This window comes from Akebia trifoliata, chromosome 9 (assembly GCF_017979445.1).
Source record: "Akebia trifoliata isolate Shusen 1 chromosome 9, ASM1797944v1, whole genome shotgun sequence".
Taxonomy (NCBI): domain Eukaryota; kingdom Viridiplantae; phylum Streptophyta; class Magnoliopsida; order Ranunculales; family Lardizabalaceae; genus Akebia; species Akebia trifoliata.
The window spans coordinates 1680535-1707252 of NC_141383.1; the positions used below are offsets into that span (position 1 = coordinate 1680535).

General features: G+C 34.5%; 2 protein-coding genes across 2 annotated transcripts; both read right to left on the bottom strand.

Moving 5' to 3' along the window:
• Positions 1–678: 678 nt before the first annotated feature.
• Positions 679–5215, bottom strand: LOC147394010 (ABC transporter G family member STR-like). Its single transcript, XM_086453502.1, has 4 exons — positions 4859–5215; positions 3946–4125; positions 3582–3850; positions 679–2538 (listed from the first exon to the last, which is right to left on the bottom strand). Exons 1-4 carry the CDS (start codon positions 5213–5215, stop codon positions 900–902), a joined length of 2445 nt encoding a protein of 814 aa, XP_086309628.1. The 3' UTR covers positions 679–899.
• Positions 5216–15752: 10537 nt separating this feature from the next.
• On the bottom strand, positions 15753–24738 carry LOC147394011 (ADP-ribosylation factor-like protein 8c). Its single transcript, XM_086453711.1, has 6 exons — positions 24482–24738; positions 17430–17511; positions 17316–17348; positions 17100–17221; positions 16333–16494; positions 15753–16228 (listed from the first exon to the last, which is right to left on the bottom strand). The coding sequence occupies exons 1-6, from the start codon at positions 24517–24519 to the stop codon at positions 16111–16113; spliced, it is 555 nt and encodes a 184-aa protein (XP_086309837.1). The 5' UTR covers positions 24520–24738; the 3' UTR covers positions 15753–16110.
• Between the last annotated feature and the right edge of the window lie 1980 nt (positions 24739–26718).

A 26718-nucleotide genomic window follows, 5' to 3' on the forward strand; every position in this document is an offset into this window, starting at 1 on the left:
AATCTAGTTGGTGCGGTTAATTGTATATAACTAATAAGTTCAAGCTTCATAAAGGACATGGTTTTATGCCTAAAAGTGCCTAACACTCAAGAGTTGGGTTCATTTGGAATCGAGACCGACTCTACTTGGATAATCCAAAGTCAAGGAGATACAAAGGTGGGACGAAAGCCAATTCTACGACGAATGAAATCCAAGGCAGTCCATAAAACAAGAAGCCGCGTCACATAAGTCTGGTTAGTTCCAACTCATGTTATTATTTTGTCTGGAGTCTACATATAACTCAGGAGCATTAGATACTTTTAAGTTTTGACTGATGATCTCATTTTCACTGCTTGGGATACTACGAGACATCATATATGAACTAGCTGTCTATCGTAGTAAAAGTTGAGCTGCTATTAGCACCCCAACTCTTACTTATTCCCCAATTAAAGATTAAAACACACTTTTCAAACATTGGAAAGGTTTGGTTCAAATTATAATCTCAACATTACAAAACATTGTAACACTTGTTCAAACAATTGCAGTAGTTGTTTACAATTATGATTAGACTCATAAAATCTTAAACCCAAAAAGGAAAAAAAGAAATCTAGAAGGATAAAACAAGAGTTTCTATTGGCACCCCAAGTTTTACTTATTCTCAACTATTCAATTTATTTTCTTTATTTTTAGTTGGGGTTAAGTAAAAATTGGGCTTCCACTGGCAGCTCTCAAAGAAAATGACAAAGGAAAAGATAGATGTCATATATTAGTTTCTTGAATTGAACTGCTTATGAGCCTAAACACAAATATAGTAGAAAATTTATCGACTTTGTATGGTCATCATGTGTGAAACTGATTGTAATCTAAAATTTAAGACACCCAAAAGTAGCAAAAGAAATCAGATACGACCACACAAACTTTCATTTCCTCACATTCTTGGAATAGAATCTCAGAACCACGTAGAAGAATAGCCGATAAAGAACTCCCCAAGCGAGCAAGATAGCAATGTTGTACAAAATGTTATCCTTATCAATATCCATGGAGGTGAGGACATCTTGTCCGATCAATGTGCAGTTATTAGGGAGACCTTTTGCTTGGATATGTTCAGGGCTGAACGTCACTGAGCCTAGAGGGCCCGGTGATAGATCTTGAATATTCCCAGTGTAGCAATTTTTTCCCTTGAACTCATTTGTAAGCAAGGCCTCGAATGGGTATTTGATTGCTGAGATGTAATGGAGCCATCTCCAATATTCGGGAATCTGAAATCTTTTCAAGAAGAACCCACATGTCAGGAAGAAGAGTGCGGTGGTGGCTATCACAATCGCATATCCCGTGATGTAACTTGGTACAAGTGCGCTCACAAGCATAACATAGGCATTTGTAGTTATCAGCGAGGAGAAGAGAATCAGCCAAAAGTTGAGGAGATTGCTTTTTAGGCCGAGAATAAATTTTGTGATGACAGCAAATGTGAAACCTTGAATGGCAAAAAATGGAAGGTAGACAATGAAGGAGGCGATAACGTAAGAGGAGGCTCGATAAGCATTGTGAGAGGTCTCTCTAATGAAGATGAAACGTTCTTGGATGAAGGTAGGCACTGCATCATTCGAGGAAAAGAAAATGAGGCAGACCGCAAAGATATAGAAATTGAGAAGTCGGTTAATGGTCTTTAAAGTTAGATCATCGAGCCTTTGGAATAGGCTTGAAAGAATAAGAGCCATAACGGCCAAGACAATTTCACGAGAGAGGAAGAGTTCCGGGGTCCTTATCACATTGAGCACCGTGCGCCATGAGAGGACTGCAACCTCACGGAGCCATGGATTTGCAAATTCAGGTCCATGATCAGGTTCATCAAGCACATCCACCTCAAACTCTTCGTAAGAAGGTGCATAGGGGTCGGGAGATGGGTTGAAGACTACCGAAGTCTTGGTGCGAGGAAGTTCTTGTTGTTGGGGTGTTGGAAATTGACTTCTTGATCTCGGAAGTGGTGTTTTTGCTGGGGTAAGGCCTGGGGTTCTTGCTGGAGTCCATGACGGTGGACGACGAGGGGTGCCTTTGACACCATGGTAGAGCCAAACAGAGAAGTCTTTGTAGAAATGAGAAGCCAAACGTGGGTTGAAGACTCCACTATGCATGTTCATAGGCGTCTGAGTCTTGCGTTCAAGAGAGTTATCAAAGCCTTCTTCATCATCATCTTCATTGTAGTAGTTAAATTGGCTAGAATTTGGACCGGGTGTCTGATTTCCCACAGAAAAGCCCTGGCTACGTAGGTGAATATGTTTGGACGGGGTGGGTATCATGGCTGAGTAGGTGGATGACTTCATGTATGGCGTGCGTGATGTCTTTGGTGTTTTAGGGACGGGGGTCATGGCAACTCCATCAGGCTTGATCCCATCACGTTGGTAGAGAACAAGTGGCTCGAGCCCTACTGTTGAGTCATCGTACTCTTTGATCACATCTAAGAGATATTCCATGCTGTTCTCGCCATCCGGAACTGGTCTCCCAAATCTAGAAAGGTAAGTAGGAAGTGCGGTTGGGCTTCCCAAGTAAATCAGCCTACCCCTGTAATCAGATTAGATTGCTAATGAGCATCAAACATGGTTTCAAAACTTAGTTTGACATAGGGCAGGCAATGATCCGAAATATACCCGATGTCTGAACTGGTCCAAATCGAAAAAACATGAAATTTTGGATTTTCAGATCGGATTTGGATTGGAATCTTAGATCCGAAACAATTTCGGATCTGATTTGGATATACTCGAATCTGCTCCGAAAAAAATTTGATCCGAATATATTTTAATAAATTTTTTATATTCTTAATTTCATATAAATAAATATAGATAAAACATTTTAGTCTTTTTGATTTCCCTCTATATTTGTAGTTGGAAAGTAGATATTTTAAAATTATAAATTTTTTTTAATTTTTTAAACGTTGATCATTTGAAAATAAGGCGTGTGTTTGGATCGGTTTCAGATTTAGGATGAAATGAAACGGATAGGATTCAGTTCACATATTCATTAATCCGTTTGGATCGGATCGGGTACATGCTTACAAAAATTCGGATCGGTATTGGAGTGGTACTGATCCGGTACTGAATAGATTCATTGCCAGCCCTAGTTTGACTTCTCGTCTCATTCATGGACAAGACCAAATCATCTTGAACGAGATAAGTCATTTAACTCGATGTACAATTATTTTTTCATAAATATTTATATGAGCATAACTGTAAATATTTTTAGAAAATAAGGTAGATTATTAATAGTAAAATCATATTTTTATTTATATAATAAATATTTTAATTTAAAGAATTAATTATTTTATTTAAAATATACAAAATCCCTGTTGACTTGGCCGAGATTTTCAAAATATCGTCTGAGACATCTTGTTTGTCTCGCAAGATTTTGCACATGTGAGACGCCATGTCTATCCATCTTGTTCATTGACAATACCGAGATAACTCGGACCAGTCATCTTGGTCTCAGACTAGATTTATGACCATGGCATCAATTCCATAAGACAGATGTTTTGGAAGCGGTCTTAACCAGATTTAGTTTTCCTTCAGCTAATATGTTAATGGTGACAGGTTATAGAGCAAGCTATTCACCTAGCCAAGACGGTGATCCGATCTAAGAGCATTTGAATTCGAAAAGAAGGTTGATGGATGGTCATGAGGACGATGCTACCACCGCGGGCAATGTCTTTCACCTTATCCACCACACTATAAGCACTCGTTGAGTCTAGGCCCGATGTGGGTTCGTCAAGGAACAGAAGTGATGGCTTATGGATTATGTCAATTCCAATAGATACCCTTCGTCGCTCCCCACCTGACACACCCCTTCTTCCCTCATCTCCAATATAGGTATGTGTTGCAGTCTGTTATATTATCTCAACCAAATTCCTTATAGTTAGGTAACGATATTGATGAAGAATATTATTCGGTAATAAAAGAGGGTGCAATAGGCGCTGACCTGCAAACCCAGTTGTTCAAGGAGCTCATAGACTCTTCTCTTCTTTTCAGCCCTTGAAATTGAAGGAGGGAGCCTCACCTCAGCTGCGAACATAAAGGTCTCGAAGACCGTTAACATGGGGAAGAGCTGATCATCTTGCATCACATATGACGACACCTTCTTCATATAATTTGTCGTAACCTGCATCGTTGTGGTTAGGTGAGATGTGATTTGAGTATGAAATATTGGTTTAGCAAGATTCATGGTTTCAAACTGGGTTTGACATCTCATCTCATCCATGGACGAGACTGAGTTGTTTCGGACGAGATAAACTATTTAACTCGGTTTATAATGATTTTTTTTTATTTTGATGATGGGAGTGTCCAGACCTGTAGGCGGGCAACTAGCAGGGGCGAGGCAATTGGCCTCTTGGAGTACCATATCTGGCCCAAATCCCCCGAGTATATGCAATACCCCACAAACCACACATACCAGGTAAGCCGGGTTATATATATATATATATTATATATATATATATATATATATATATATATATATATATATATAATATATATATATATATATATATATATATATTTATATGAAAATAATTATAAATATTCTTATAAAATAAGGTATATTAGAAGATGTTTAATAATAAAATCATGTTTTATTTATATAACAAATATTTAAATTCTAATTTTTTAATTATTTTAATTATTTTAATTAAAATATACAAACTCCCAGTTGACTCGGCTAAGTTTTACTGAATTGGCTGAGATTTTCAAAATAACATCTGAGCACTTGTTTATCTAGTGAGATGGTGTGAAGTCTCAGTGCCTTGCTGAACGATACCGAGATGACTCAGGCCAGTCATCTCGATCTCGAACGAGGCTTAAAACCATGGTAAATAATTTTGTTAATCAAGACTAACCTGCTTTCCATCAATGCTAACAGATCCTTCCAGGCTTCCTCGGGCAATCCTGCCAGCTATGGCATCAAGGAACGTTGATTTTCCGGCTCCACTAGGTCCCATGATGGCCATGATTTCACCTCTTATTGCTTGACCTGATATGTCATTGAGGAGATAAGCTTCTCTAGTGATCCAAATGCCATCTTTCTTCTGCTTCTTCATGACACTATAAGATAAGTTCTCAAATTCGAGTCCTTGACCTTTAAGAATCTTGTTCCGTTCAAGTATGGTGTTGGGTTGCTTAGCGGCAACCGACTTGTCCATGTCTAATAAGCTCTCTAGGCACCTATTGGTTTCCCGCCGACTGAGTTGTGCCATTGCACCTATTGATGTTAGCCCAAGGACTCACTAAGACTCTTGTTTCAGCTCGGCCAATTGTTATTTTTAGTCCCTTTTAGGGGGAGTTTTATCTATATAGGATTCAAAGAAGTGAGGATGAAAATCAAAGAAAGTATTTGGAGGGTTGTGGAGGTTGACGATAATGGTTAAGAGAACAAGAGTATTAGACGGCTAGAATGAGGTGTATTTCTTAGAGTCTCTTCTTTGGGTTTAACGTTGGTTTGCTTTGATTTTGCAGAAAAGAAGTGTTCTCTTCTGTTTCTTTGTGCACCAAGAGACAGCAACAGCTATTTCTTTTTTATGTCATTATTAAAAGGTGTGGGCGCTAAGATGGTGTACCATGTATCCTGGTAAACCATATTTGATTTCAACATAGGGATGTATTATCTTGATATGTATAAATCCTGACCATTGGATTTCGGTTGAGATAATGTGTTTTTTTTTTTCATGAGTGACTTTTCTAGGGATTTCACATGAGTGCTGATAATTTGACGTACTTTTGATGCACGTTGATGTGGAAGTACATAACTTATTAAAAAAGAGAAAGAGAAAGAATTTCTCTCTCTTACCAGTGAAAAAAAAGAAACTTTCAGATTTGATCACCTTTTAACATTCAAAATCATGATCCGATGAAATAAGATTGTAGATGATAAAATTATATGAATTTTAAAAATAATAAAAATTATTTTTCATCGTTGAATTTTATTTTTAAATTTAAGTACTAAGTAGCCCATCCGATTTAATACCTTGGATTAAGTTCAAAAAATAATTTTTTTTTTTTTTTAGTATGAATATTTTCATAAAATCTAGATGGTTAGATTGTTGAATTGTCAATGTGACAATGAATGTAGGCTCAACAATCCTTTTTAAGATTTGAAATATCTAAAAAAAAAAAAAATAAGTGGGCAGAAAATGGAGAAGAGAGAAACTCTCACCTTTATTTTTTTAATAGTAAGTTATGCGCTTACGTCAGTTGCGTACGTCAAAAGCCCGTCAAATTATCAGCACTCAGCACTCTTTGCACATGTATACTTGTCTTAGACCTTAAGGCTTGTCGGTTGGCACCTTTTTATTTCACATACATACTTGCCTCTGTGGGCACCTTTTTATTTCACATATATATTTTTCTTAGACCTTAAGGGTTCTCGGTTGGCCCCTTTTTATTTGGCTAACATTGGATTGTCAATGGATCAGTTGTTAAGGAACTTAGAATCATAATCATTATATTTAGTTCAATTCTGATTTTTGTTGGTTCTAAGTCCGAGTCCAAAATAAATAGAATCGGAATTGTCAAAAATCATGGGCACTCATCGATTTTAGTTCTCAAAAATCGAATGAGAAAAGAAATATTTCAAATCATTATAAATCTTTTTTCCTTTCAAAAGATTAACATATTATCAATAAAATTATTAACTTAGTTATAATTTATTATATTAAAGATACAGATTAATGATTTTTTTTCAAGAATAAAAATTTATCCTAGTTATGTAAATTTGTATATACAAATTATCGATTGGAGCTTAAAATGACTTCTCTACTGAAAAGGGCACTTAGTTATAAAAATTGATCAAATTTTCATATTTGGCAAATACATGAAAAGGGCCTCATGCTTATGTATGAATAAAAAACAATTAGAAATGATAAGCAGTTCAGACTTATTTCTTGCAAAAATTTTGATTGTTGTGGGAATCTGATGGAAAATGTTAAGTTATGTGATTTTCAGATTTTGGATGGTAATACCTCGATCTATTTGTTTAATAATTAAAGTGCCGGATCCCAAATATGGGGATGGCCAATACTTGGCTTCTTGCCAGTCTAGATCTTATACGGAGTATCTACTGTAGCATTACATGGAACTTTGTTGTGAATGTACACCGCACACTTCAAAACTTCACCCCAAAAGGATTTTGACAAGTCAGAGTGACTCATTATACTTCGAACTGCATCTTGGTAAGTTTGATTTCTTCTTTCAGTAACACCATTTTGCTTTGGTGTGCCTTGAGTAGTGTATTGAGGAACTATCCCTTGTTCTCTCAAGTAATCTACAAAAGGACTATGATTTATACCATCTTTCCATAATACTCTCAACCTCTGTTTGAATGAACTGCCTTAATCATCTTTTCCGGTTGTTTTTCAACCTCAAGCTGAAAAACTTTGAACAAACTCTAATTTATGATAAATTAGGAAGACATAGGCAAATCAAGAGGAGTCATCAATGAATGAAATAAAACATTGTGGATTACCACAGGAAGGAGTGGGAAAATGTATCACGGATATTTGTATGGATCAAATCTAATAGGACTGAGGCTTTAGAAATCCAGTTTTCGTTGTTTGGGCATTTTGCCCTTAATACAATCTACACAAGTGGAAAAATCTAAAAAGTCCAGAGGACCTAGGATCCCATTAGTCGCTCTAATTTCCTAGAAACGTGACCTAGTCTCTTATGTCATAACATAGAAGAATTTTCAATTGAACGCGGACGTTTTGTACTTGAAGACTCAGCCAATAATGATGATGCAAAAAAAACTATCAATGCCTAATTGATATAATGCATCAACAAGTAAACCACTACCAATCATATCCATACAATGATAAATACATAAAATTGAGTCTTTGAAGATAAAACCAAAATCACAAGATTCCAGTCTAAAAATGAAAATTAAATTTCATCTGAAAGACGGGATATAAAAGTTGTTCTTCAAATACAAAACGAAACCAGGAGATAGAATTAGATGATAGGTTCCAATTGCCTCAACTTTCATTGCAATTACATTCCCAAGAAAAGCCTTTTCTCGGGTATAGGGTTTCTCATTTTGTTGAATCCCTACAAGGAATGAGTAATGTGCACAAAGACACTTGAATCAATCCACCATGATTTCACTAGAACTTCTATAAGATTTGATTCATGGTATATTAGACCCATACCTCTTGAATTCTTCTTTAATCAATCTTTGTATTGTAGCAATCTTTTATCAGGTGACCCTTCTTGCAGAATCAATATTCAGACTCTTCTAATATTATTGCTTTTCCCTTCTTCACTGGGACCTTTAGTTTATTATTGTATTTCTTGAATCTCTTCTTCTTAAAAGATTTCTTTCCACTTGGAAGAACACTGAAATGAGTTAACTCCGCTATGGACCCTCTAAGATGATTTTCCTCAAATACACATAATATGAGAAGTTGATTAAAATCCCTCTTAGTCTCTTGTGTATTATAATTCACCTTAAAAGTGTCAAAAGACTTAGGTAGTGACCGAACTACCATGTGAACTATAAAGTCATTTTCAAAGGTGATACCATGCTCGCGAAGATCAAGAACTAGCTTGCACATTCTCCTAAAGTGTTCTTTAACACTTCCATTTAATCATACTTCAATTTCATCAATTGGGTTAGATACTCACATCACAGAGACTTTTTGTCCCTGACAAACTACTTCTTAATCAAAAGTAGAAGTTCTTTAGCTATTTTTGAAATCTCCATCCCCCTTTGAGTGACTCATTAATGGAGGCTCGAATGATCATATTAGCCTTCTCCCACTTGGCATAATGTGTTCTTACTGATTCCTCAACATCTGGTGCAGGAATCTCAGGCGCATTCTCAAAGAGGACAAAATTGTAGTCCATGCAGCCCAGCACGATATCTATCTCTATCTGCCTTTGTGAGTAGTCTAATCAATTCAACGATTTTATCCTTGACAAATGCCTTTGAACTAGTAATCTGTCCATAACTGTATTATAGGAAAAACATGACTAATGTCACAACCTTATCTCAAGAGGGTTTTACGTTTTGTATATTCAAATCATGTCAACGGTTATGACGAGGTTGATCAGGGTGTATTTTAATGTCTTAACAGTTTCCATAATGCGGGAACAGATAAGATGACTATCTAATCATACCTTTGGGCAAAGACTTCGATGTGTCATCTGTCCCCCAAAATCATGTTTATTGAAACGTGCATACACTTAGTTATTGGTGCTTCAAGGTTGATTTAAACATTTCCACTATCTTTGGACGAGAGGGTTATCAGATCTTCCTATCACATTTATAACTATTCTATTTGTTTAACTTACACAAAACTGTCTTAAGTCACTTTTAGGTCGAAATAGTAGTTTAGTGTTAGTAAAACGCAACTTTGTGGCCTTAATGAAATTGTAAAGTCTCAATATTCAAGGGAAACCACAATCTCCATAGGTCGATCACCTTTAGGCAAAACGTGATTCTACTTTGGTCATATTTCACTTAAATGACCATTTTACTAGTCTTCCTAAAACTCTTATAGGCAGGACCTAACACCCAATGAAGGTTGAATATATATATCTATGTTCTTTATCTTTTAAACTGTCCTTTAATAGATGTACTATTTATATTTCATTTTATCCTCTTAGACGTTGAGATTTTATTTTAGATGTTAAGCATTATTCAATCGTTTATGGATAATAATGAAATGTAATTGTACATCTATGTTCATGTATCAGATAAGAACATTTAAGTTTATGGTACATATGTCAACCTAGAAAAGTGATGTATGTTTCAATAATAATTGCAATATGTTATAGCAATTACATTAATTCATAATACAATTGAATGCATAGATATCAAAATTTTCTTCGAAACCCCCAGAATCTACAAAATAATATTTGAGAGTAAAATAATCATTTTTACATGCATTAGGCAATGATTATTGACTTAGTAAATGTCTGCTCAAACTTATTAAATCATGCACAAGGTCAACCAATGTTAATTAGATCCAATCAAAATATGGTAATTCATGAAAGTTGAATTCATCCTTAAATGCATAATATACCAATTGATGGATTTTGAGTAAATTAAATTCTGAAATATATAACCAAACAATTATATAACAAAATTAATTTTTAAAAAAATATGTATTTGAGAATCCAACCAACAAACATCACCTTAAATATATGTTTAAATAATTTAACACATGCTTTAATGGCCGAATAAATATTGTTAACCTTTAATGCATGATTAAACACTTAAAAACATGCATGCATTAGGATTCATGCAAATATCAGAATATTATTAACCTTTAATGTCTAGTTGAATACTTAAAGAAAATTTCAAAAATTATTATCCTTTATTGCATGCATATACATTAAAATGCGTGCTTTAAATGATAGGTCTAATGTTGGCAACGTATGGCCAAGACACCGGCAACATGATCAGGATTGAACTAGTTATCGGTTGAACAGTGATAAGGAGGTCAATCAGGGATGACCTCCCTGAATTTGGGAATTTTATATGAAAAATTAAATTTTCATGATAAAATCAAATCTATATTCAACCTCCCCAATATTAATGTAACTGGATAATGATGCAAATCCATGGCTCTGATATCAATTGATGGATTTTTCAATCCACTTTACTAGGATCTAGGCATCATGCTCTAATTAAATTAACAATTAAATGTGATTCGCAAAACTAAATATGCATAACTTTGAATCGTGAATGATAATACAACAATCAACGAGTTGATCTTCCTAATGCCTCCTATGCCAATCTCCAACAATCAAAAAGAACAAAATCGTATAGATAGCTCTACCCCAATCCTTAGGCCCAAATTTAAAACACCTCGCACAATGCTACTAAGATATTACATTAGGGTCGGGATTGGGTAATTTGACTAATGGAAAACAAATAATCCTGACCATTAAAACACAACCCAATGATTGAGATTTATGTATCCCAATAATGCACACCTCAATAATACATATTTTGATAATAAGTCTCCATTGGATTTCATATTTTAACTTTCAGGGTCGCGTTTTTTCACATTTGTCATCTGATTTATTATATTAAAAAAGCCAAAACTCTTAACATAATATTATCAATAGAACCAAAATATCTCATAAGTTCACCCCATCTTCAACAAAAGTGTTGGTTTTAATCATACTTTTAGTAATTTTCTTTGAAATGATTTGAAATTATCTAATTCGTTTGATTCGACCAATCTAAATCAATTAATTCATTCGAATTGGATTCAGATATGGGTTTAATGAAAGTAAAAAAAGGTTCGAATATGGTTTGAACTTGTAGGATTCAAGTTGGATTCAGATCTGGTCCGTATAAAAAAAAATAGATTTGGATATACACATATCCGGCCCGAACCTGACCCGTTTAAGTCCTACCTGGCTTGCTAAGTTGGCCTAGGTTCGAAATCCATCTTCACCTCCTAATTATTGGGCTCGTTTGCCTTGAAAAACAGCCTTGTTTGCCTAGCCAAAAAAAGAAAAAAAAAATTTAAAATAGACATTTCTCATCTTCAATAAGAGCAAAGTCCTAATGTATTTTTTTTTACTAGTCTAAATACGTCTTGGGGTTTTTGATAGTTGAGTGAATATTTTCTTCCATCACACCTACAATTCTAGGTCGTATCTTTACTATTATAATGATAGAAGGGTGAATATAAAATTACACCACTTGTTTTATTTGAAAGAGTGATTTACCAGGCAAACCTATCTGTTGCAATTTTATTACAAAAACTCGTTACTTTATCAAGTTGATTACTAAAGAAAGCTTACATTGTGAATCGGGCTAGCATGACTAACTTATGAAGATTTCAAGGGTCTTGGCCCACATGATTTATCAAATTCGCAATTCAAAATCAGAGCCTTCTAGATTTCATGGAAAAATCTTGAACTTAAAAAAATCATTTTTGAATTTGATCAAAGATTTTGAAAAAAGATGACTATTAAACTCTCGAATTTATTTAAAAAAACATGAAATAATTGTGTGACTCAAACCTTTGTATGGGATTCACTTTAACCACTTTTCCTCTTTACCTCTCATCTTTATTTTTCTATAGATTTTATGACTCGAGAGAGATTTACACGGCACCTACCCCATATTTGCTTTTCTCCATTTCCTTATCAAGTTGATTCCAACTAGCCTTATTAAGTTAGTAAGGATTTCATCATTACTAAGAGTCCTTTGAAATACTATGCGGCTTCAAGGTTGAAGAGGACAAAATTCTATGAACTTTGAAATATCAAATCCCAAAAATTATTCTTTTTCATCAATGAATTTTAATTTTAAATTTGGGAGTTGAGTGTAAGTTCGGTAGTTGTCCATTTTCAAAACATTGGATCAAGTCCAAAAGAAAATCTTTTATTTTTGGATCTGAGTTCTTCCATGAAATCTAAATGGATGTGGTGTTGGATTGTTAATATGGTAGTCCATTTGAGCAAAACAACCCTTAGTGAGGCTCAAAATCTTACTATATTAATAAGGAAAATGTTTCTTTATCAAACTTGTTAACCAACAAACCTTGAAGTGAGGATCCACATCATAAAATTCAAATGGATGCAGGCCGAGCTAGTAAAGAGCTGGTGGGGGCAATTGCCCCCACAGAACTTTGAGACACCCCTATATTTTCAACTAATTACATACCCCATTTGCCCCCACACCCTCATCTCCCTCCCCATTTGCCCCCACACCCTCATCTCCCTCCAATTTTTGCCCCCACATCCTCACCCCTCTCCATTCAAGTTCTTCAACTATACAACTAATCATAGTTTGCCCCCACTACAAGAAAATCCTGGCTTCGCCCCTGAATGGATGCATTTAATTTTTTACTCAACCTATATTGGAGTGGATCCTAATCACATCAATTTGTAGCATCTATAAACATGATCTAATTCTAAGAACTTTCAAAAAAAAAAAAAGTGGTACTCTGCAAACCATTAAATTTTAGTTTTAACTTTGGGAGTTTGGTAACCATCCATTTTCATGACCTTTGATTATGTTCAAAAAATGTTTTTTTTTTTTTTTTTTTCCTGAAATTTTCCTCTGAATCTAAGGTTTTCCATGAAATCTAAGAGATTGTCGTGTTGGATTGCTTGATAATACATGTGGGCCCAATGAACCTTAGTAAGATTCAAAATCTTATTAAGTTAGTCATGTTAGCCTAATTCATTAAGTCAGATTTGTTTGATAACACACTTAATAAAGTGAGAGGGAGTTTATGTAAAAATATGAAGTTGGGTTCTAAGGGAGTTCAACCTAAGACGTGGGAACCAACTTGCTAAGTTGGATATCTTGGTCAGATTGAGTATCTATGCCTTCTTGGAATCTATTCAATCAAGAACCCAAAAATCATAAAACAAAACTACAAATCATACAAAATAAGACTACCCCTTAGGTTATAGATTATGAATATCGAGATGTCAATGAGATTGAGAAAACAATAAGAATATCCTTCATTATTTCTAACTTTATATGACTTCTCTGTTTCTACAGATAAGTTGCGAATTCAATCTTTATTTATTTTTAATTTTTTTTTCTAGAATTATGTGTTTTGGATTTATGATTTTATGTGACTCTAAGGATAATTTGAGCCAAACCTTGGTGATGTTTAATTGGTGTGTTTTAATCTTTAATTGGAGTGTCATAAATAATTTAAGAATTTAGATATAATAAGTGAAAATTGGGGTGCCAAGAGGAGTTGTCAGATACAATGTACATCGTATATCACAAGTTATTCTTATAATTCTTTTGGGTTTATGATTTTATCTATAAATCTAATCATAATTGCAACCGAATACTGAAATTGTTTGCACAAGTGTTGTAGTGTTTTGGAACGTTGCGATTATAATTTGAGCCAAATCATTCTACTTAATTTTTTTTTCTAGATTTCTAGTCTTTTTTGGGTTTATGATTTTATCTATAAGTCTGATCATAATTGTAACACCTTGGCAATATTTGAATGATGTGTTTTAATCTTTAATTAGGGTGTTGTAAAGAATTTAAGAATTCAGACATAAAAGTGAAAATTGGGGTGCCAATAGGAGTTCGCAAAATTTTTTTTTTTTTTTTTTTTTGTAATAAGTGATTGATTGAGAATAAGTAAAAGTTGGGGTGCCAATAGAAAATTATAATTGTTTTGGGTCTAGGATTTTATATGAACCTAATCATAAATGTAATCAACTACTGAAATTATTTGCACAAAGTGTCATAGCATTTTGTGAGGTTGGATTATAATTTTGAGCTAAACATTTGTAATGTTTGAGGAGTGTGTTTTAATCTTCTATTGGCAGTCCAACTCTTATTAAATCCCAATTAAAAAGAAAAATAAGAGTTGGGTGCCGATAAAAGTTCTCCCATTTTTATTTTTATTTTGCATTTAGGATTTTGTATCATCCTAATCATAATTGTAACCAACTATTGAAATTGCCTGTGTAAGTGTTATAGTAGCCAAACTTTGTAATGTGTGAAGAGTGTTTTAATCTTCAACAAAATTTGGAAGCACCAAATGTGTTAGGAGATATCTTTTTCACAAATCAGAGAATAACATATTGCATGTGAGATCTGACGTGTTTTAAAGAATAAATTTGATTTTCAATACATAACGCGCAAGGAGCACGTGCAAGAGTGACTGACCCGTGCCATATGCACAGGCATTCATTAGTTTAAAATTAAAATAAAATGGTGAAAATTAACTTTTTTGTTTTGATTTTTTTTTTCAAAGTATCACGTTTGGAGACAACACAAATTGACGCGATTAGGATCCACTCCAAGATATGTTAAGTAGCAAATTAACTGCATTAATTTGAATTTTATGACGTGAATCCTCACTAAGGTTTGGTGGTTAACAAACTTTGCGAAGTAACAATTCTAAGGGAGTTTTAACCCTGAGGGGTAGGCTCAATGGCAATTTTGGACTAATAAACAGTTAATGCCCGTAGGTCCTGTGTTCGATACTTAGTATGAGCATTAATTCCTTAAGGTCACCCGCAAGGGTGCTCCGACACTTACCTCGTGCGTGTGATGTGCAGGCCTTGCACGTGCCCCAAGACTAATCCTTGCACAACACCTTGGTCTATAGGAAGAAAAAAAAATTAAAATCTTAAATTAATTTTTATAAATATTAATTTTTGTAGGTCATGTACAAACACAGCCTACTTCACTTTGTCGAAACTTCAACTTGGATTAAGCCAAGATCATCAGCATTCATTGAATGGTCCACCCATTTAGGTGGTCATTAATCTAAGTTCCTTCTTAGGATTTGCACCCAATTATCATTATCGAAACTTCATTGTATTTAAGTAAACATGACTTCCTGGCTCGGCCAATCGGGCTTAGTCACCTGGCTTAAACTAGCCAGCCCGGCTCATTGACCCCTCTAGGAAGGGCTACCAATTTGAACTTTGATGACTTAAGGGCATGTTTGCAACAACATCGATCTTTCCTGATCAGGTATAAGATCTTACTAATTGTTTGGCTTCAGAGGGGATATGGGAGATGCGGAATCGGTAATAAAGCTCAAAAAAGCATCCAAGGAAACTCCCCCCTAATCACTACAGTATGAAAACCGATAAACAATTACAGAAGAAATTCAAAAAAGCTCAAATTCTTGCTCACGAAGATCGATTGATTATGATGAAAGAGAAATCCTCCCTAACTGCTGCAACCAAACAAGCCCTAAGCCACCTGCAAACAATTACAGTGTCTACCATGCTCATGAGTCACCCAGCAAGAAAGAAAAAAACAGACGAAACTCGAAACTTCTTAATTGAAAATTTCATTTTTAGTCTATAATCAGAATTCAGCACAATGAGTACGACATTTAGTGCACAACCACGTCTCATTTACAATACACATTGAAACAACTAAGTGACTAACATTGAAACAATATTCAACACCGACTTGGCAAATTTGGTCTAGAATAAAAAACATGGACAAAAGAATTACCTTAGTGTTGTCCCATACTGTACACATAAACTTATTCAGATCACAATCCGACAACTAGAGAATTTGAAAAGCGGATACCACGGTACGTTGGAAGCTTCACTTTAGTCTCAATACTTCTTCCTTAGCAAGCAAAGTACAAACCAGATTATGACTTTAAACAGCGGATCACTTGGCCGTTTTTGAGTGTTTGATAAGCCAATCGATGACAATATCTATGTTGATGGAATCCTTGCATGAGATCATGTAGCAGCAGACCTCCCTATCTGTTATGGACTCTAGGCCCCTGGTTCCACCCATCAACAAAGACATGACATCAATAAACAAAAAAAATTAACGAAACTTTATTAACAAAAAACATTGATTGATGATTAGGGTCTTCGAACTCACAGCTGATCCACCAATGCTTGCTTGGAAAGGGCTTCAGATTTATCAATCTTGTTGCCGAGAACCAACAAAGGGATCTCACTTAAAGATGGTTTCATCAGAAGGTCTTGCAGCTCACTTCGAGAAATGGGAATACTGTCTCTGTCAGCAGCATCAACTACATATCTACAAGCAATGACAGAAGGTGTTCGTATAAGGAAATAAAAAGAGAGGTCAAGCCACTGCATCTATACTTGAATCACGACCATAAAAAAAGATCCGAAGAATATACAAAAGATCCGAAGAATATTCTTGATACATTTTTAGTAAAATTTGGAAGAATGTTATTAAATAAAGTACTAGGTCATGTTTACAGAATCCGAATTGTTTCAACCTACACAAAGAGTGATTTTCATATCAAATGTGCAGAGGATTATGCCTTTGGTCTCTAGAAAAAGATATACTTTGGTATAAAAAGAAAAGTTCCTTATATATGACTAGAAGTTGGCATGTGCAAACGCAGGTGTAAGAAAAGGGTGTAATTGTAATTTAGAACATTGATTAAAGGATTTAGTAGAAAGGATATTTTTGTAATTTTGAAAACTCTTCTAGGGTCATGGGCAGCAATTTTCTTGATTTTTTTACCAAAATGACTATGATTACATTAAGTTTAAATGTAAAGGTGGGGGCATTTGTGGGATCCATAAATTGGTTTCGAACAACTTCTACTCCGTCTTCTCTCATTATAATAGTAAAGACGAGAAGCAAGGTTGGGAGAATGAGAGAATTACAAAATTGCAGAAACACCACGACAGTAACGCTCCCACATAGTGCGGAACCTCCGCTGCCCTCCAAGATCCCAAAGTTTAATTGTCACATTTCCCTTTGTGACCTTCCGCATGTTGAATCCCACCTGGGTTTGGAGTTTCAACAATGTGTAAATAAATATCAGAGAATGCTGAACTACAAGAATTGAAGTTAAGATTATTTTGAGAAATGATACCTACAGTTGGAATCATGTCTTCAGTGTAGCCTCCAGTCTGATAAACATGACTCATTGGTAAGTCAAATATAATGAACCTCTCAAACACTAAAAAGGATCAGAGATTTTGTTTACTCACAGCAATGGCATTAACAAGAGATGTCTTTCCTGCATTTTGGAGGCCTATTAGTGAAAGCTCCATTTCCTGCTTGAAGAACAAACTGCGACATACGCAGGAGAATAGTGGGAAAAATTATGAAACTGAGAACTCAGTAGAGTTTGATTGCTTATAAAAAGAAGAGTTGCTATTGGCACTCCAACTTTTACTAATTACACCCCAATTTCTTAAATTATTTATCACCCCCGAAATAAAGATTAAAACACACCATTCAAACACCACAAAAGCTTGATTCAAGTTATTATCTCAACATTACAAAGCATTATAACACATTCAAACAACTTTAACAGTTGTTTACAATTAGAATTAGCCTCAGGTAAAATCCTAAATCTAACAAATAGATATCTAAACAAGAGAGAGTTACTATTGGCACCCCAATTTTTACTTATTCTCAGCCATTGACTTATCATTTTAAATTTTTATTGGGGTGTAGTAAGTAAAAGTTAGAGTGCCAATAGCAGCTCTCTAAAAGAAACAAATACTACAGAACCAAACCTGCAGAGCATGTTATTTTTCTAGTAGTTCCACGGTTGACTCAAAGCCTAGGAGCCATTTATACATACGCTTTAGCTAACAAGCTCAAAAATATTTACTAAGCCTCAATCCTACTCGTCAATTGAGAGAAAAATTTGCTCATGACGAGGAAAAAAACCATTTCTGGGTAGAGCAACATACGTAAGAGACTGGAGAAAACCAACAATGGCCAAGTCCAAAAAATCTCTAAAATGCTGGAGAAGACAAGGGGTTAGGGAATCACTCAACTTAGTCACCTAATATCGGGAATCACTCAACCAATTGGGGGATTCACTGACCCTCTAGAGGATCCAAGTTAATCTAGTATTTCCCTAAGGAAGAAACAAAAAATATGTTTTCTAAGCTTCTTTTCCTACACAAACCACCCCACCCTAGTTACAGGCATTTTTTTCTTGTTTTTCACTTGACAAAACACTAAAGAGACTCTAGAACCAAGGTACCTACTCTATTTTGAAACTCCACAAACATTTGTTTTTTCTTGCTTTGGGTGTTTGTAATGATCTTTGAATCACACTTCATAATCGATCTTCCATATCCACAAAATCCCCCTTGCATAAATTGGTATCAGAGCAAGTTTGATCTTCTATGGCAGAGATGTCTTCAGCAAAGAAAATTAATTTAGAGCTGATCATTACATCAAGCAATGAACCAGGTATTCCAAGTGCCTCGAAACCTAGTGTTAATAAAGTATGGAATTCCAAACCAAGTGGTTTGATGGAACAAGATCCCATAAAAAAAATAAAGATATTTTTTCTTCTCTTGAGTCTCCAAAAAATAAAAAATAAAAATAAAAATAAAAATAAATCCCCGCATCAATTTGCCATCTTGACACAGACCTAACATTTGTGACTTCCTTTCAATGAAACTCAACGTAGTTCAATCATCCAATCTAATATTGTGAATACATAACTCTATTTATAGAGGCTCGAGAGACTACTTCTAATCATACTCAAAACTCAAAATAATTAACTTTCTAATCAAATCATCCCAACTTTAACCAAACTAAATTCTTTAAAAAAAAAAAAAAAAAATACACCCACCATTCAAATATAAAAGCAATTAGCCCAAAACAATCCTTCAACTTTTTTCCTCTATCTTCCAATGAACTTTTTTTTTTTGTTTTGAGTAAATCTTCCAACAAACTAAGTGGGCAACCCTTAGGAGACATGATATATTTGATCTCTCTTTTGTGGAAAAACACATACTCCATTGATCGTAATGGATTGGCACATAGTATCAAAATGTTCTAGGTGCTTCCCCTGTCTATAATTGCATGGATGTTTGAACGTACAAAATCTTTGTAAGAAAAACCAATCCGATCACAAGTAGAAAGGTCATAAATGGTCAACCACAATTACTTTCATGGTCCTAAGTTAGTGACAACCATTAATACTCCTTTCAATTCAATTCATCTCAATTGCACAGTTCGAAAGGGATTTAGGGCAACTTTCCCCCTTTAGATATATGCCACAACTGAAGCAAGTAATCAATTTAGTATACCGAGATCAGTCAAAATTCTTCCCTATCGAATAGTGGGAGATTTATTTCCACATCTTTCTTGCAAATAATTCATGTTATGTTTGGAATCTTGACCATATCGAAATGACGACTCCACGGTTCTTATCTCCAAGGAAATAGGTCAAACTAGATATCAGGCTGAAGCCCATGCAAATAACTCTGAATCCTAACTTCTTCATTGTCATAAAGGCTACGACAACTCGACAAGAGAAAATATGATAGGGTTCTGCAGTATATCACTTCATTGTCATATCTATCTAATGAAAATCCTGAAGTCTGTTATGCAAATCTCTAGCATTATCGATTTGTATGCATTTTACTTGTGGTGCCTCTTTCATGTGTTTCCACGTAGTGACTGACATAAGTTGATGGACAGCAACTAGCACCACTCAAGGGAAAGTGTAAACTACCTTCATTGTCAGAAATTTGCAGATGCAGACATATATTTTTACTTATGGTTTTTGCAAAATTTGGTTGTAAGGATTTGAAGATACTCATCCATTAAAGAAAACCCCTCTGAAGTCTCCATTTGGTAGTATTCAAACCGAGTAAGAAACGCATTAATTAGTATTTACAACAACTTTCTTCTTTCAAAAGCAAGGTTCAATGGATAAAGGTCAAAATCAAGAGATAAGAAGTTTTTTTCCATCAAGCAATACTAAACTGAAAAACCTTTCTTATTAGAAAAGACAGAAAATAGTTGGAAGCACCTTCTTGAGTGTAACCTCACATTCCAAATGTCTTCCTACAACCTAACCATAGTGCCCAAACCCACTTTGAGACAAATAATTTTGTTGAGATCGAAATAAATATTAGAGATGCCCGTCCTAACCAGTGTTATTAAAGGTGGCTTATGCCACAAAGCATGCCTCAAGACAAGGCTCACTAAAAGTGTTATGGGCCAAAGAAGAAACATAAAAACAGTTAAGGTATACATACCATACCAAGAGGCGCCAAAAGGCATACACTGTGTGTGAGGCGTGAATGAGCCACATAACTTTTGTTCAAGACCTGCTCTTAACACGGTAATGTTCTAATTTTCCAATTTTTTCTGGTTTTTTGAAACTGCATATTTTACGTTCTCTCTCTTTATCTTCTTATTGTGCAAGCTTCTTGTACTTTTTTAGTTTTCATTGGTGTACAACATAAATGGAGAATTTAAAAACAAATTTAAATATACAACATTAATGAATGCAAAGAAAACTATTGATCGATAAGATTCATAAATAAACTTTTATAACATTTAGTATCATGTAGAGGAAGTTATTGAAAAACAACATTTAGTTATCCTTTTGCAATAAAAAAATTAGTTATTTACTATATATAAAAAAATCAATTATTCAGATATTAAATGTTCTTTTATTGCAAAAAATATAAAATAGTAATATAAATATAGGGGATTAGAACTTGCAATATGATTATATGGATTTTTATGATTATATGATTATATGGATTATCGATCAAAAAAAATATGATTATATGGATTTGAAACTTGAGATTGGGAAATATGTGGTGGTTACCATAATTTTTCTGTCAATTATATATCCATGTTATATTAATAATTCAGATATTCAATGCATGTGAGGCTTAGCCTATGCCTCAAAGCTTAAGCCTTGAGGCGCTTGCCAACCAAGTGCCTCGTCTCACGCCTCTGCATCTAACAACATTGCACTCATAGGAAATGCCACTCCATTGTTATCTCATCGAACCCTTACTTAGACTTAGTTGTACTCCTCCAAAGGCTACTAGGTTCCTCCTGAACCTCTTAAGAAATTTCCCCAAAAAGGGATGAGTTTATGACTTCGAGATTTCTTATCCCCCAAACAAGATGGTATCCAAAAGAGTCATCCTGACTATTCCACAAAAAATCCATAATCATTCTCTCTAGTTTTTTGGCAATAGATATTTACTTGGAAAAAGGAAAAGGTGGATAAAACGGCTAGACAAATAATAAATTCCCCCCTTTAGACAAGTGACTGAACTTCCAAGAAGCAAGCCTCCCTTTAATCTTCTTAAATGATCAACTCCCAAATTGCGTTGGATAGGTAACTCACCCAAAAGGAAATACCAAGATACGAAGAAAGCAAGTAACATGTTAGCAGCTAGCACCTTGCATCCACCCCATAAGCAGCTCCGAAAACCTAGATCTTAGCAAGATTTATGTAAGCCCAAAAATTGTCTCAAAATAACAAAAATATACTTCTCAAAAATCTTAGATGGAAGTAAGAAGCACCCAATAGAAACGATGTATTGCCAAAAACAACTAAATATGAGGGATATTAAGCTAACATCCACAACACAAAATCCTTCAAACAAACCTGATTCCTTTCGCTCAAAAAATTTACCAAAGATTCTACTGCCAATATGAGAAGGAAACAAACAAAGGATCCCCTTGCAACAACTCCTAGAGCTTCCAAAAAATTGGCCCCTTACACATGGGGGGAAAAACTAAGAAGATGCACTTATGAGCCCATCTTCACCATATCAACCCAAAACTATTTCCTCCCAATAAGATAATACAATAAACTACAGTTGGCATAGTCATATAACTTTAGTATATCTATTTAATTAAAAAAAAAATATCTAAAATCACATAAAGGACTCTGGAATCAATACACACAACTTCAATAAGAACTCCTTCCAAGATATGCCGACCCCTAAGCCCAGAGATCGATTTTATATTTAAATTTTTTTTTATATATATGTCTTACAAAAAGAAACACCCATGACATATACCTTAACAACGTAAAGTGAAAACAAATCAAAGAAAAAAGCCCAAAAGGATACATGGTACAAAAGAAATACATATATGAGATTACCTTAAAATGTTCTACCTACCCCCCTTAAAAAAAAACAATCCCTAACAAGAACCATCATCACATAACCCCATTCTTATAACTAATATTTGGTTCAATATGAGGATAAGCCTTAGTTATGTCATTTCAAAATTTATTGTATAAAACTTGAGTCTTATCCAACGAAAAAAACCTAGAAAATGGTAATAAAATCTTCAGATTCTTACATACCTACTTAGATCGGATCACAAAAAATAATAAAAAAGAAGAAAAAGATTGAGATTGATCTCGTTCGAGGAAGATCGGACTTCCGAAGCTACCAATTCGATATGGTGAATCTCCAAATCCCAAAAGACTTTTAATAATAATAATTCTCTGCATCTCTTCATTAATCTCACAATGAATTTAAATACAAGAGAAAACTATCCTAACTACCTACTTCTCCAAACTACCCACTATCCCATAACCCACAGCTCAACTTCTCCCATAATACAGATTATGATCTCAGGCACCCAACATATTTTAACTATTCTACCACTTATTAGGAATATATTCTATACATCATATGTACTCAAAACTACTCTACTCCCATCCCTACAATTAGGCACATAACATTCCATCCTCCTTGAAAACGACATTATCCTCAAGGTCGAAACATCTTGGATCCCAATTGATATTGGAATCAATTACATTCATCTTAACACATAACTCCCAAACTATTTGTCTCTTGGAATCAATGATGTTCTCGAGATAATCATTTTGAATGTCGTTGTCTTGACACTTCTTGAAAATAATTAATGGCTTGATGATATATGTTTTGAATTCGATAGGGAGGATAAAGTCAATTTTTGAATATTATTCAATAATATTGACTTCGCCTTTGTCTTTTTTATTAGATCTTTGATGTTCTTTGTATTTAGCATACTTGATGAGGTTGTCATTGGCATTTATCTCACATTTTTGGAAAAATGATTGTGGAGGTTGATCTTCGATCACATCTAAATTCTCATTTATAGGGTCATCGACTCCAATAAATATAGTTTGCCCTCTTCGAATAATTTCTTCATTTTTTTTGAGAAATTCTTTGATTATGAGACAACATTTCCTCAAACCACCACACATAAACTCGCAAAACTCCTTGAATTCATCATCCATTGACTTAATTTTCATGTGAGGATCGCCGCTTTGATAACAATGTTACGTACCTACTTAGATTGGATCACAAAAAATAATAAAAAAGAAAAAAAAGCTTGAGATTGATCTCATTCGAAGGAGATCGGACCTCCTAAGCCACCAATTCGAGACGGTGAATCTCCAAATCCAAAGGACTTTTAATAATAATAATTCTCTGCATATCTTCATTAATCTCACAATGAATTTAAATACAAGAGAAAACTACCCTAACTACTTACTTCTCCAAACTACCCACTATCCCATAATCCACAGCTCAACTTCTCCCACAATACAGATTATGATCCCAGGCACCCAACATATTTTAACTATTCTACCACTTATTAGGAATATATTCTATACATCATATGTACTCAAAACTACTCTACTCCCATCCCTACAATTAGGCACATAACACAGATTATTTCAAAAATCTAAACCAAATCCACCAAACAGTCTAAATTATAACCCAAGAATTGGTGCCCGGTGGTATTATGGCAATAGAGAGTTTCACCATTCCATTATGGTCCAAAACAGGGGAACCTATCAACTATAACTCTGTTTTTCTTCTTTTTAGGTTATTTGAGTGAATAAGCTAGAACTGGAATTAAACCCAGGATTCCAATTCTATTATAGGCGAACCAAAATAATTTAAAGTACAGTTTCATTCAAGACTTATCTGTGTCAAATGGATTCTTCAGCTGTATAAAAAAATTTCTGAATTATTTACAAATTCTCTACTAAGGATTCAAATACTAAATCAAAATACAGATTATGTAAACCCAAATAATTTAAAGTACAGTTTTTTTCAAGACTTATCTGTGTCAAATGGATTCTTCGGCTGTATAAAAAAAAATTCTGAAGTATTTACAAATTCTCAACTACGGATTTAAATACTAAATCGAAATACAGATTATGTAAATTTTAAACTGTAATCTAAAATCGAAATTAAAGAAAAAAGGACCAAATGATGATGAAATGAAGAGATAGATTTACCTTCGGAGCCAATTTAGAAAGGAATCCCAAATTCCCATGGTGTTAGAAGTAAGATTCAGATCTAAAGTACTTCGATTGTGAGATTAATCAGTAAAAATGTCGAAACCCTAACTCCAACTCTAACCCTATGTTGATGAGAGATTTCGCCCTTTCGCTGTCTGGCGGAATATTTCAGAAGAGTACGAATTTAGACCAGTGAGGACTTCTAGGGACTTCGTGCGTAAGGGTCCTTCAGAAGACGGGCACGTGCGGTGCACGTGGTACTCAACGTCATGATGAGAGGCATCCACCGTTTTCTCCTCACTATCACCTTCAAGACCCAATTAAAAGTAAGATGTAAACGGCAAACTGACCCTAACAAAAATTTATCAACAACTACTTAAAAAGCCTTAACCTTTTGTTAGATAGGGAGGTACCCAAAAAAATCTCTTATGACTTAGGAGAATGCTATTAATCTACCTGAATGAACTCGATAAAAATCTACCAAGTATGATTTGATAGGAACCTATCAAATCCTTGTAGTATAGCTTGGTGTTGATTTACTGAACAAAGCTTCGTTCATTTGTTGTTGATATTGTTTAACAACCATTGGATAAGGAATTGACATTTCCATGGTTATTTCTAACTTACTTTGCTTGTCTAAGGTTATTGCTTCTTATACCACGAAATTCTCATTGAAACCTTTGTAATTCAAAGAAGATGATAATGAAGAAGAAAATAATATCAAAAGAAGTTGGATTTATTTGATGAAGAATAATTAGTGAGTGCAAAGAGTAAATTGTTGTTTGTTAAATTGAAAAAAATAAGTGTTGAATAGCATTAAGCGTTGAAACTTATAAGCGCTGAAATTAAGTGTTTTAAAAGTTATTTGTTTAGATGTTGAATCATGTTTGTTACACATTGTTGAAGCTGGTAAATTATCTTTGTTACCCTTACAATTATTGTAGATACGTGGTTTCGCGATTACAATGGCCACATCTATTAAGAATTGGAGTCGTCACCATTCATATTGTAAGTGGGTGTGAATGTCATCTGATGTACATTTTTCGAAAAAATGATATTTTGGCATTTAGTGACTCACGATGGATAGGAACTAATCAAACATTGAGATTCAAGATAAGCGGCTCGATTGGAAAAATGGAAGGTGTTAGACACCCTTTTCTCCCCACCATGTGGTGGTAACCTCAACTCAACTCAGTAATTTCTATTAAAAAAATATGAAAAACAAAGTGCCACGTGTTGATAACGTGTACCCCAAGTAGGGATTTATTTTTGGCTTGATTATAAGATCATCTAATTGAAGGAGATAATCCTTATAGATCCTTAGCCTTGGGAATAACACATTTTTAAAAGTGTTGGCAATGGTTATAGATCCATTCTCATGAGTTGAGAATGACCCAAAAGTCGGTTGCCTCAAACGATTTGATGGGTTAAATCGGTTTTATTTTTTTTTAAGGTGGTTACAACCCTTATACTTTCGACCAAACCAAAGTTCAATCTATCGGAGATAAGGGAGGGGAAACATTACATCTTAGGGGTTATCTAAAATAAAAATTAAAGAGAGGTGAAAGGAGGTAGTAGAAGATGGATATGGAAAAGGTAGAGAGAGAGAGGGGGGTGTTCTTTTGACCCACCTTGAAACTTCAAGGTTTTCTTTCTTTTTCTTTCCTTCATTCCTCTTCTTGAGTCCTTAGTAAAATGTGAGAGAATGTATATTTTTTTAAAAATTAGTGTGAGAGTAAAGAAGAAATGAGTAGAGAGTTGAGAGTAGAGGGTAGAGTGATTTTTTTTATGAGACTTGGTAAGATTTTTTTTAGTGAGAATTGGTAGGATTTTTGTGATGAGAATTTGGGTATGGGGAAATTGGTAAGACTTAGTAAGATTTCTTTTAGTGATAGTGGGAAACCATTTTTGGGAAGAGGATGTGGGTATTTATAGATGTTGGGGGTTATTTTAGGGATATAATGGGGTAAAGGGTGGGAGAGTAGAGAATGACACACGTTTTAAAGGTGGGTGGTATGAAATTAGGAATTGGGAGAGGGGTAATTATGTAATTGAGGTAAATGGGTTGTATTTTGATCCAAATGATTTGGATCTTATCTAAACCATTTGGGTGGAATGTTTGGTGAAGTGAGATGATGGGTATTTAAGAGGGTGGTTGATTGATTGAGTGGTGTTTGATTTAAAAGAATGGAGGGTGTAAGAAGGTGGTTAGGAGAGTGAGGGAAATTATAACA